Source organism: Miniopterus schreibersii (genome assembly GCF_964146895.1).
Source record: "Miniopterus schreibersii genome assembly, chromosome: 14".
NCBI lineage: Eukaryota > Metazoa > Chordata > Mammalia > Chiroptera > Miniopteridae > Miniopterus > Miniopterus schreibersii.
In genome coordinates, this window is record NC_138114.1 from 54916719 (window position 1) to 54929467 (window position 12749).

The 12749-nt window shown below is 59.2% G+C and overlaps 1 protein-coding gene across 1 annotated transcript in view; it reads left to right on the forward strand.

Moving 5' to 3' along the window:
* Positions 1–4856, forward strand: part of CPXM2 (carboxypeptidase X, M14 family member 2) — a 47445-nt gene extending 42589 nt beyond the window's left edge. Inside the window, exons 12-14 of the mRNA XM_081158161.1 lie at positions 752–891; positions 1867–1966; positions 4550–4856. Coding sequence (XP_081014287.1) covers positions 752–891; positions 1867–1966; positions 4550–4803 — 494 coding nt within the window. The 3' untranslated portion in view covers positions 4804–4856. The remainder of the gene's footprint in view (positions 1–751; positions 892–1866; positions 1967–4549) is intronic.
* The last annotated feature ends 7893 nt before the right edge of the window (positions 4857–12749 follow it).

Sequence of the window (12749 nt, forward strand, 5' to 3'; positions counted from 1 at the left end):
ATGACGCAGCCGGTGGATTCCGTCTCTGTAGATAAATGAAATGAGATTTCTAATCCCCCCCCACCCCCGCGCCCTGCTCGGGTCCCGCTCGCGCATCAGTGCGGCGCTGACAGGCGTCGGTTCACGGACAGCGGGGCTCGGTGCGTCTCAAATGCGCAGCGTTTGTGGCGTGTGCGGTTCACCTCCAGGCGGTGCGAGACCTTCTGTCCCGTGTCCTCCCTGCAGCGAAGGCAGGTGTCCTGTCAGCACCGGGCACACCGAGCTCCCTGTTCCATGCTGAAGTCGGGACAGGAGCAGGGTCCCGGGAACGAAGCAGCGTCCCGCGTCCCCAGCCGGGACCCATGGCTCCGGAGGACCTGCCTGGGTCACACCACAGTGTCCTGCCCGCGAGCACTGTCGCCGGGCCTAGCGGCTTGGGTTTGACTGAGAGCAGGATCATTATAGAGATAAACTTAATTAAACACTAAAAACCCGTATCGTTCGTTCATGATGCCCTTACCCTGAGAGTAGTGCTCGGCTGAGTTTAGTAAAATACAAGGATTTTATCTGAAAAGCCCTCGTTTCGGTCCTTTCGTGAGAGACGTGCTCGCCGGTGCCCGTCTTCCCGTGCCCGGTTCCGGCTGCCGCCCCCCCCGCCCCAGCCCCGGCGCGTCCTGGTTCGGGGGCGTCTCCGTGGCCCTGTTCCTGCGCGTCCTCGCCGCGTCCCCGTGTTGAGACCTGTCCCGTCACCTGCTGTCTGGTTGGCTTGCAGGCCTCAATGACTTCAGCTACCTTCACACGAACTGCTTCGAGCTGTCCATCTACGTGGGCTGCGACAAGTTCCCGCACGAGAGCCAGCTGCCCGAGGAGTGGGAGAACAACCGGGAGTCCCTCATCGTGTTCATGGAGCAGGTGCGTGCCGCGGGCCGGCCGCGGGGGGGCGCTAAGGAGTGGGGCTGCAGGTGGCAGAACGTGAGGGATCAGATCAGCGCGTCAGGCGTGGCCACCGCCCTGGGCCACCGTGGTCCCGGGCCAGCCACTCCGGCGTGGAAAGGGACGGTTGTCCGCCTGCACTTGCTTGGAGCCGGGCGGGTGAGCTCTCAGTGCCGATTGATGGCCCCGGCTGGTTCGTGGTGGGTGAGACTCGTCTGGGGCTGAGAGATACTGCGCTGTGGGGAGGGGACATGCTCCGGGCCCCGGTATCACTCTGCTAAGGCTGAATAACAAAATACGCAGGCCGGCGGCCCAAACAGCGGACTTGGGAGGTCTGGAGGCTGGCAGCCCAAGATCGAGGGGTCTCTCTCACATCGATGTTTCTCTCTCTCTCTCTGCCTTCCACTGTCTCTGAAAAACAATAGAAAAAATATCCTCTGGTGAGGATTTAAAAAAAAAAAAGAATGTCTTCAGAAACGACGCTGTGTCACTGTGGACGGTCATGGTGACAAGGCACAAGGCTCAGAATTGATGTGTGTGTGAGACATGGCTAATCAGTGGACGGGCCCTGTAGACTGGGTTGCGATTTACAGGATCATCTGACTATTCCTTCCTCTCTCTATAAGTCTGTATAGCTCAGGAAAATCAAATAAATGCGTATACAAAAATTCCATTTTTAGTGGGTTTTTTAAAATGAGCCATCTCAGATCCTCATATTTTTTTAAACCTCTGAAATATTTTCGCTCCAGCGCAAGGCTTCTGAAGCAGGGACCTACAAGGAATACAGAAGCTTACACACCAAATCCGTGCGGAGCTGGGGAGCTTTCGAGCTGGGCGTGGCTTCGCGAGGGTGCTTGGTGGCACTGGGTGGCCTTGGGTTGTGGTTCCCATTGTGCAGGTTGGGTGGGGCGCGTTGGCGAGCTCACCCGGGGTCTCCTCCTGTTTGCCGAGCAGGTTCATCGTGGCATCAAAGGTGTGGTGAGGGATTCACACGGAAAAGGAATTCCAGACGCCGTTATCTCCGTAGAAGGCATCAACCATGACATCCGGACAGGTAACTGCACGCGTGTGTAGACTCTCTCGGTAGGAAATGCCCATTTTCTCAAAGTGTTTGAGTGAATGAACGGACATTACGGGGTGTTCCCAGGATGAACAGCTGAGCTAATCCAGGCCCCCTCCATGTCCCCCTGAAGGGGAGAAGTGAGCCTTTTCCCCCAAAACTGTTCCTATGCATGAACTGACCCTGTGCTCCCAACAAATCGTCCCCTTTGACCTGCGAGGAAACGATGACCCTGGGGCAATAGGATGGGGTGAGGCTGGGTGTCAGACTTGGCCGTGTGCCCTTCAGTGCTAGGCTACCTGCCCGCATGCCTGGTGCTCAACAGGCCAGCTACTGTTAAAAGAGTGAATTTTATCTGAAATGCCACAAAGTAGTCGACTGACTGCCGTGTAACACCCTGAACCTCGTTGTTTCCTGGGGGCTGCCTGTATCTTTATTCTTTAGTGACAGTGTTTCCGCCAGGGCAGCAGGGCATTGGATACATAGTAACCCCTCCCGGGCATCCATCCGTTCACTCAGCCTGCGGGTTGCAAACTCCTCAGGGGCCAGACACCTGGGAGGTGATGACTGTCATCGTGAATGAAAGAGGCCGTTTGATCTGCTCTGCGTGCGACTGTGTTTTAAACATTGCCAATGAGCCCCTTGAAAAGAGTGATTCATAAAAGAGCCTGGAACATTCTTTGGACTATTAGTGCCTTGTGCACACTGTGAAAACACAGGAGGGTTTTTAATGGAGTGGGAGATAAAAAGGCCCTGGGGCCCCACAAGACAGCAGAGAGGATGTTGCCTAATGAGCTCTGACTTTCAAGCCCTGTAATCAAGGAGACAGTTTTGATGAGCTGATGGGACTCGTGTCTCCCTCTACCATTATTTCCCCCATAAATAACTTCCCAGTGCGTTCTCACGTCGCCGAGCCCCATACTTTACACACGACACTTGCTTGTATCAGTTTCAGGGCCTCCCAGCACTTGGAGTCAGCTCCGATTTGCCTTGATTTCTGTCTGATGCTTATGGGATCTGACAGGTTTTATTTCAGGAGGGATTTTGCGTAAAATAAACAGCGCTATTAAGTGGAATTCTACTGGGAAAGAAGCCAGTAAGCACGCCTTCTAAATGCATGTAAATATTTGGGCCACGGACCAGGCTCAGGTGCCACGTGACTGTCCTTTGCTTGGTGGACACTGGCCTGACCTGCGAACAAATGGATATTCCCTGAGGCCTGTCCCTTCTGTCCACCAATGTCCATGACACCAGCGGTGCGCCGACCTTCCCCTGCAGCCCCACGGCACCCTCACCTCCCATCAGTGGGACAGGAGCCCAACAGAAGCTGAGACTGAACATGTCTGACTCCTCATGCTGAGTCCAGGTCACCAGAGAGCAGGCTGTGTGGGCGCATGACAACTGACAATGTATTTCATTTTTATTTTTAATTTTTTTTTTTGAGAGAGGAGGGGGGAGAGAGAGAGAGGGAGAGAGAGAGATGTGTTGTTCCGCTTATTTATACATTCATTGGTTGCTTCTTGTATGTGCCCTGACCAGGGATCGAACCTGCAACCTTGGTGTGTCAGGATGATGCTCTAACCAACTGAGCCACCCGGCCAGGGCCAGTTTCGTTATTCGTAACATCTCGACGTTTTGTGAGCTCTCAGCATGGCATGGGGCGTCTCGGATGAATCAGATTGCAGTGTGAATTTAAACACAATATTTCAGAGCATTATCTCTGTCTGTGTGTGGGATCTCCCGCCGCTGGCGGCCTCAATGGGGGTCGCTTTGCCTCTCGCCGCCTCTTGAACGGCAGGGGTCTGTGTCCTCAGCGGGCTGTAGGTGCCTGGTGAGCAGTGGCCTTGGCCTAGAGCCCCGCTTTGTGCAGAGAGAACCTGACCTAGAGCTCAGGGTGGAGACATCCCATCAGGTGCTTGCTGGGTGACTGACCAGTGGCGAGCCGGGGAGGCAGGGTCAGCCTTGCGGCCCCCGTGTGCCCCTGCGGCACCCGTGGGTGGCTGCTGCTGCGGCTTCAGGTTTCTTTCAGACACAGGACGTGGAGCAGGGCTGTGGACTGAGGTGCAGACACCAGGGCCTCCTCCCGGGTCATTGGCCCTTGTCCCCTGTTGTCTTTCCCTTCTCCTTTCTCTTTTCGGAAGTGAGGCGCCCCACCCCTGAATTCCTATTTTATATTTATAGCCACGCTAAGAGAGGCCAAGAGCTGTGCAGCGATGGCTTTTCAGGATGGTGTTTTGCGGTGGGGGCGGGGGCAGGCCGTTTGCAGGCGCCAGGGCGCGATGAATGGCGCGTATTGTCCAGAGCACGGAGAGCGAGTGGCTATTTCTCCCTCGCCGCCCACCATGTGCATCAACACTGTGGGGAGTCCACACCCCAAACCCTGCCTGTTAGAACCATTAAGGGGGCTTCCAAAGAGGGAAACAGCTCGGCTTCCAAAACGCATTAGGACCGTGCACCGGTGGGGGCTGGGGCTCCACCCAGGCTGCCTCTGTGTCCCTCTCGGTCCCGGGGTAACAGGGCTGGTGGGACCCGCGTTCGACCGGGACCGCTCCGAATCCCTCTGCGTTCTCTCCGCAGCCAGCGACGGGGACTACTGGCGCCTCCTGAACCCCGGAGAGTACATGGTCACGGCCAAGGCCGAAGGCTTCACCTCGGCCACCAGGAGCTGCATGGTCGGCTACGACATGGGCGCCACGCGGTGCGACTTCACGCTCAGCCAGACCAACCTGGCCCGGATCAGAGAGATCATGGAGAAGTTCGGGAGGCAGCCCGTCAGCCTGCCCGCCCGGCCGCCCAGGCTGCGGGGGCGGAAGCGACGACAGCGGGGGTGACCCCAGCTCCGGAGCCGAGTCCCAGGCCCCCGCAGATTAAACCGTAGAGGACGGCCCGGTGTCCGCGCTGTCATTCAGGAAGGCCTGGGGGAGCGCGTGCGCCCGGCCCGGGGAGGGCTGCAGGCTAGGGTCTCTTCTTTCCTTTGTTCCCGTGCATCTAAGTCGCTTGGGCAGAGCAGCCGGGAGAGGCTGGGAGGAGTGATTCACGCGGAGTCAGGGAGGAGCTTGCCGCGCAGGGGCTCCTGGCCGCCGAGGGGAGACGGGCGCCTCCCCGACTGCGTGGCCGTGGGTTCCCTGTGCGTCTGCAACGTGCGCTGCGGACATCACCGCGCCCCTGCGGCCCCGTTGTCCCAAATGTCACCCTTCCAGAGGGTCCCGGGCATGCTAAGAAAATCCAGCCTCTCTGCCCCAGGACGTTCCTCGCTGCCGCCCACCCGTTCTGTGCTCTGTTGACAACGGAGATGTTACCAAGTGAGCATCGGGCGGCCCCCCGATCAGTTTCGTTTCCCTGTCAGCGCAGGGACGTGCTCACTGAAGGGGAGAGAGGCTCAAGTAATTCAAGGGTGATGGTTGGGCAGCGGGCGTGCCGGGGGCTGGCTGCATGCACACTGGGGTTACAGAGCACCCCCACATTCCCTGCTGGTCCAGCAGCCCTGAGGGTGCCCTGGGTGGTGCCAGCGGGAAGCGCCAGCTTCCCGAGGAACCGCATCTCCTAGTCCGGCTCCTCCGTGAGCCGCTGGGACTCGGAAAGAGGCGGCGGGCCGACCCGCAACCCTCTCCCTGCGGCAGACCCTCCTCGCGGGGGCGCGCTCCCCACGCTACCTGGCCGGGCCGGGGTCCGATGCGTGCGGCTCCGGGCCTTCCTGGCTGCGCTCAGTGTGGAGAAACGCTCCTAGAATTACCTGTGGAGGGTCCGTTCCGGAGGGTAACTGAATCACGTGCAGGAAACTCACTTTTTATCGGTGTTGCTGCCTCGCGGACCTGGGAGTAATGACAAAAATAAAGAGAGCAAACGGTAAGATGCTTCCAGCGTGTGCTTTTCCTGGGTAGCCTCGCGCTCGCGGCCACGCCCAGCACGGCTGGCCGGGAAGCTGGAGGGACAGGCTCCTCCGAGGCTGATTCTGCGGCCGAGCTGACTCCACCGGGCCCTGGGAGCCCTTCCTCCTGCCCTTCTGTCCCCTGCCAGGCACACAGCCCCACGCTCACGGGCAGGGCACCGGGAGCCCAGGAAAACTAGAAAAAAGAAATCAGAGAGGTGGGGAGAGTATTCAGTGCCTTCTGGGTGCACAGGGAGTTACAGGTCTTCAGAGCAGAGGGTGCCTTGCGGGCAGCGAGTCCTAGGGGAGCCACCAGGTTTCCCTGTCGGGCCAACTCCGGCTTATCGCTGGCACTTGCTTGCGGCTCTGCGTTAGGAAGGGTTCTGAGGCAGGGTCCTGGCCCAGTGGGAAGGAAAGCTGCAGCATTTTGGCCATGTGCACTGTGGGCACCGGAGGGGGGACGGCAGGTTGCCTCAGGTTTCCATCCTTGAACTGGTTTCACGCCCCTGGACGTGGAGATGGGGACGTGGGGAGGCGGAGTGTGCAAGGCTGCGTTGCCCCCCGTGGCAGCAGGAGGACGCTCAGGGTCACGCTCCTTTAACCCCTGTCCTGGAAACCGTAGCCTGGGGTCCAGGCCTCCGGGCCTGACTTTCTAGGAGCAGATCACGCCCCCCGGCAGCGAGGGAGGCCCAGGAGCCACCGTGCATTTCATAAGTCAGGACAGAGGAGGGAGCCTCACTCGATCGCCTTGTCTAGGGAAGCCGTTCGCGAGGAGCTGGTGAAACGTGTAAGACCCTGGAGAAGCTCAGAGCCTGGTTCTCGTGCTCTTTCCATCACAGCTCCCCGTCCCCTTGACACGACCCAACCGACGGGTGCTGTGTGAGCCCTCGGCCCCGGTTCGACTCCTGGTTGGTGGCGCTCGTCGGGAGGGCAGCTTCCGCGCCGTCCGCAGCCTGCGAGCCTTCTGAGCGCCGGGAGGTCGGCGCCTCACCGGCGTCCCTTGTTATCTAGTCTATCACGGGAGGAAGGCCGCGGGGCTCCACTCGCTCACGTGGCCTTGGTGGTGGACTCTGTCCAGGCCTCACCCACTGGCTGGCTTTCTGGAGCCTCCCCCCGGCCTCTCCCTGGAGCTGAGCAGGGAGAGGGGCTGACAGGTCAGCCTGAAGAGCTGAGCCCGCCTAGGCCTGAGCCCCGCCGCCAGAGGGAGAGAAAAGGCTTCCCGACTTCAAGTTGCTAAGGCCGTCCAGTGGGACAACACGGGACATGTGGGGACCTGGGAAAGGGGGAATTTGGGGCCGGCCTTGAGCCTGATGAGACCAAAGTATCCGGTGTAAGTCCTGCGACCCTTTAGAGTCAAGATGGAAAAGTGTCTACACGGAAATGGAACCCAACCGTTCCAGCGACCACGTGGAATGAATTCTTACCTCCTTCCCCGGAGGGAATCTTGTGTCCTGCCCTAAGCAGTGTACTCTGGGTTCCCTTGAAGTAAGGTGAGCTTTCTGTCAAGGGGCTTTGTCCAGCGTCGGCTGTGGTCCCCGCCTGAGAGGCACAGGGATGGAGAAGACCCCAGCCCCTCAGCGGGAACACAGGCGAAAAACAGAGACAAGCCCATGCACTCCAGTGGCCACACTAAAGACTGGTCATTTCTCCCTGATGACCTGGGGGTGGTGCAGGGCAGGGAAGGTGACTGACCAGGAGAGGAAGCCAGTGTCACAGAGAGACACAGGGAGCGCTGTCTCTGATGGGCTCTAAGGGGCCCCCCATTAGGCAGGTGAGGCCAAGAGGAGGGCAGGGCGAGATCGTGCCCGGCTTGGTGCTGGGCTGGGTTTTGAGCAGCACCCCGTGGGCACTACAGGCCCCTGGAAAACAGCGGAGACCACACATGATGCTCCTAGAAATACAAGAGAGCGGGACACGGCTTCTTGCAGGGAATTAATGGGGCCATTTCAGTGAGTCTAAAAATACGTATGCTAAAAACTTTTCTTTTAATAAACAGTGGAGAAACATTTTGTTCTATAAAAAGGAGACTAAATAGGCTTTAAAAAAAAAATCAAGAAACTGTAGGGCAGGCCTCAGGATTTCACTGCAAACCTGAATTTGGAAAGTCCGGCACCTTTGCCAGCACTTTCCATGCATTGGCGTGCCCGGCGCTGTCCCCCCGGCCTCGGAGGAAATGGGGGAGGGAGGCGCAACTGTTTCCACGTCACTGACGGGGAAATGAGGCCGGGGACGGGCCCTCACTTGCCTGGGCTCTTTTCAGTTTGTGGAGAAGCAGAAATTTTGAGGAAATAGCGTCTAGTAAAAGGATAGGCGATGGAAAGGCTCGTAAGGTGAGAATTCGGAGCAGAAGAACATGCACAGTGGGGTTTCGTCTAACCGGATGCCTTGGTTTGGCACTTTCCAGAAAGTGAAGTCTGAGACAAGAACGTGGGTGCTGGGGGGTTATTTTGGGGGTGATCCCAGCAGGGTGGGGGCCAGGTAAGTGATTCAGGGAGGGAGAAGCCAAGATGAGGTCACTGCTGTGGGCGGTGCTGGATCAGACCCCGGGACCTTTGAGAAAAACCTGGGGGCCTTGTGCTACCGTCCTCATGGGGGACAGCAGGCCGGAGCCGGCGTGAGACCTGGGGGCTCCTGGGGGTCAGGGAAGGGCCTGAGTGTGGGAAGCAAGCAGTGCCAAGCCTCGAGAGGACACTGCCAGCAGAAGGGAGTGTGAAGCTCAGGGCACAGGTGGACCGAGGGGCACTGGCCCTGGTCACCGAGATGCACCTGGGCCTCCAGAACGGTGTGGTTGGGAGGCGGGCCCCGGAAACTGACTCCTGTGTGAGACAGCTGAGGGCCAGAGGCTCGGGGTTCACCGCTTCGGTGCCCCCCAGTGAGGACCCCAGTGGCTGGAGGCAGCAGGTGACCTGGAAGCTGGGGTGGAGACGTCTGCCCATTGATTCCTTCACTTAGCAAAGGTTTGCTGGAGCCCAGTGTTCCCAGGCCCTGCGGAGGCTCCGGGGCTGGTGGGGACGGAGAAGGGAAGGTCTCTGTCGGCAGGGAAATGGTATTTTCCCGAGTTCTCAACGGCCCCAGGTGTTTGCCCGGCGGGCTTGCTGCCGGAGCGTGGAAGGTGGGACCAGGAGCCCCCAGGTGGAGGGAACCAGGTGAGGCGATTCCTGCGAAAGGCACCGATGTGCTCAGCGCGTTTGCAGGAAAAAGTCATCCGTGGGATGAGGGAAGAGGTCTGCAGGATGTAAACGGCTCCGTCCAAGAAGGTGGGTTTCTGGAGCGAGACCTGAGGCTGGGCGTCAATCTCCCACCTTCCTGCTGGGGTGGGGGGTGGGATCAGGAGAGGCGGGTCCTCTGTGAGGGGACCCCGTAGGGGAACGAGGCGTCCTGGGGGGAAGTGCACCCCGCCTCTGTGGGTTCCGCTGAGACGGAGGGCTCAGCCGTCCACGGGCCCACACCGGGTGGCTGAGCCCCGCAGGGCTGGGGGTGAGTGGCCTTTCCCCACGTCAGCTGCTCCGTGTTTCAGGGGAGGGGTTTCGGCAGCAGGAGGACAGAGCTAGCAGGACAGAGGCCGGGGGCAGGCGGAGGCCCTGGGAGGCTGCACGGGCCCAGGGGGGAGCCGGCCGAGGCGTGGAGCCGGCCGCAGCTGCTCGGGAGCGGACGCCCCACTCCAGGCATCCCGGGGCTGCCAGCGGGTTCCCTGCTTCAGCTGCCTGTGGACACCTCAGGCCGCAAGCCCAACAGTCTAATCCGCCCAGTTAGGACTTGAAACGCTGAAGCTCACCGTGGCCTCTGGGGCTTCCAAACCAACCCCTCCTTCCCCTCATCAGGCGGGACTGGAGCCTCCGCCCGGGACCTTCCCCCCATCCTTCCATTTTCAGGCCACAATTCTTGGAGCTGAGCAGATGAAATCCACCAGCCTTAGCCAGTCCCTCCGTCCCCGACCCCCAACCAACCACAACAACAGCAAAAATAGGGCACCGTCACCACATTTAAAAATCTTGTCTCCAGGCAGGATTCTCTGCATTTTTTTCTTTTAAATACATCTTTATTGATTTTAGAGAGAGGAAGGGAGAGGGCGAGAGAGAGAAACATCCATGATGAGAGTCATTGATCGGCTGCCTCCTGCCCGCCCCCGCTGGGGACCGAGTGGCAACCCGGGCATGTGCCCTGACTGGGAATCGAACCGCGACCTCCTGGATCCTAGGCCGACGCTCGACCGCTGAGCCACGGTTGCTCGGGCCAGGATTCTCTTCTTCAAAGCTTCAGGAGAAAAGCTCTCTCCCTTCCCTTGATATTAACGGTAGAAAACATGAGTCACCCTTTGCTCGGAGGGGAAACATGTGCCGTCGTCCTATTAACTGGTTACACTTTCTGGAGACCTGGTTGTCCTTCTCTGTGCCCTGGACACGCGCTCAAAGGCGTGCTTGTCCCACGGAGGCCGCGAGGAGCAGAGGCGCTTGGCCACGTGTGGGGTGACCACAGAGGGCGTCCTTGGTAAGTGTCACAGTCCCTCCTGCCCAGGTAGCTTCACGCCCATGTGTCCTGCGGCGATTCCCACGCGGAATAGCGAGCGTCCTCCCGCGGGAACCTGCCGGCAGCATCTGCGTCCCGCAGAGAAGCCTTGTGTTCTCCTGGGGATGCGTCAATCGACCGGAAAATTAACAGCTCAGCTCACACACGTAACTAATCGACCATCAATCTTCCCACTCAGCGTGAGTGCCAGGGGCTGATTCACATCCTGGTGCCTGACGTGAGTTCTGGGTTTAATATCCATCAGGCAACAGAAAAATAACTGCGGGCGAGAGTAATGTGAGTTTCCTTCCGGGGCGTCCTTCGGTCCTTCGGTTGGCACCACCCGGCAGTCCCCGGTCTCCAGGCCGGGGGGAGTCGCCCTCCTGAAGCCCAAGCCGCTGGAGAACGAGGCCTTGTTAGCACGAGGCCAGGCCGGAGCCGTTTTTACAGAGCCCGCGCGTCCCCCGAAGGTGCGGCGCCCGCGTCCCCAGCGGGTTCCCGGGCCGGGGGCTGTGGGAGGAGGCACCGTCTCGCTTTCTCTGGAGCTGAGACCCCGGACACAGGGCGCAGGGAGCAACTCGCCGCGCACAGAGTTACCAAGCCCCACGCCGAGAGGCAGCCGGTGTGGCCAGAGCCTGCTGACTTTTTAAGAAAAGCCAGGGCCCTGCCGGTTTGGCTCAGTGGTTAGCGTGTCGGCCTGAGGGCTGAAGGGTTTGATTCCTGGTCAAGGCCACGTCCCTCGATTGCAGGCTGGACCCCCGGCCTCAGTCAGGATGAGTTTGGGAGGCGACCGATGGAAGCGTCTCTCTCACATCGACGTTTCCCTCTCTCCCTTCCACTCTCTCTGAAAAGCAATGGAAAAAATATCCTCGGGTGAGGGTTTTTAAAAAAAGCCAGAAATCAGGATTTTTATGGGATGACTACGTTGGTCAGTAATTTAAAAATAATGTCTAGGGCCGGATTCCGTCTGGGGCCTGAGTTTGTGACTTTTGAAGACAAACAGTTCTGTTCACTTTTTCTTTCCTTCTCTCCCCACCCCCCGCCCCCGGGGACCCAGCGTGTGTAACCTGGGCCTCTGATCGTATCAGGAACTCTGGAAAACGCAGGGCACCTTTGTCCCAGCTTTTAGAAGCTGATTCTGCCTTTTCAAAGTATTTAAGTCCGTGATACTCTCAGCCGGTGCCCGAGATGTTGCCCCAGGAAACATGAGCTCTGGGAGGAGGGGAGCCTCTCGCTCCTCCCTGAAGAGCCGGGGCTGGGGGCGCAAGTCCCAAACTTCCGATCATGGCTGGTCTTTCTGGTGACAAGCCCCGATCCAGGGACCCACCCAGAGTCACCGCCTCAAAGCAAAGGATGCTCTTATCACCCAGGAGATCCCAAGGATTTAGGAGCTTGCGTCAGGAACCCGGGTCGGACACCAAATACCAGCAGGCGCCCCGGCAGAGGCACTCCATGTAAATATATTCCTTCTTATTTCACGGGGTGACTGCCCGTCTCCGACCCGATGTCTTGCACAGGGCATGCAGTTCTCCAAGTGGCTAGTCCCGGGGTCCACGTCCACCCCCAGGGCTGGGGGGAGGGGACCCCACTGACCCTAGGAACAGGGTGGGAGAACGGAGGAGGGGGTGGATCTGCAAAGCAACACCGGACTCTCGTTCCCAGAAAACGGGGTTGCTGGGCTCACGAAGATGCACATTTCCCCGAAGGCCGGGGTTCTTGCTGTTCCGTGGACTATGATGTGGGACGTGTGTCCGCGTGGGATTATGTCACTAACCAGTGGCTGTAGAATATTAATTCCGGCTATTCCTTCCTCGGCAGACCTCAGCCCGGGTCGGTCCCTGCACAGGCTGTGTTTTTCACGGAAGGACATCTGGCTCTATTTAAAGGACTGTCCCCCGTCCATGTGGTCGAGCAGTTAGCGTCGGGGAAGTTCTGTGCTTGTCTGTTTGAGAAGCCGTCGTCTCGTTAACTCTTAGCTGCGGGGACTGGACGCTGACAGAGCTCCTCGCTTGGAGACGGAACGCTCGCCGGCCTGGCCCTGTCTGGTGTCAGGGTTGCCATGGAGATGGTGATGGAGGCGGAGGTGGCTTCGGAGGCCTCGACACCTTCTCCTGCGGCCAGCAGCCTGGCAGTCCTGGGGGCTCTTCTGGGAGATGGGAGAGAGGTGGGGAGGTGTGTGTGCGTGTGTGTACACAGGCTTGTATGTTGTATGTTAGAGACTTGATATTACGCGCCCACGCGTGTGCAGGTGGTCCTCTCACGTGAGAGACTGTGTGCTCCTGGGAATCGCAGCGAAAGGCCACCACAGATGCCTGGAGGAGGTAGCAGAAATCTCCAAGACAGCTGACCACAAATCCTCCCGCCGATGGCCCCGCCACTGAAGGCCAGCTGGGCGGCTGGCAC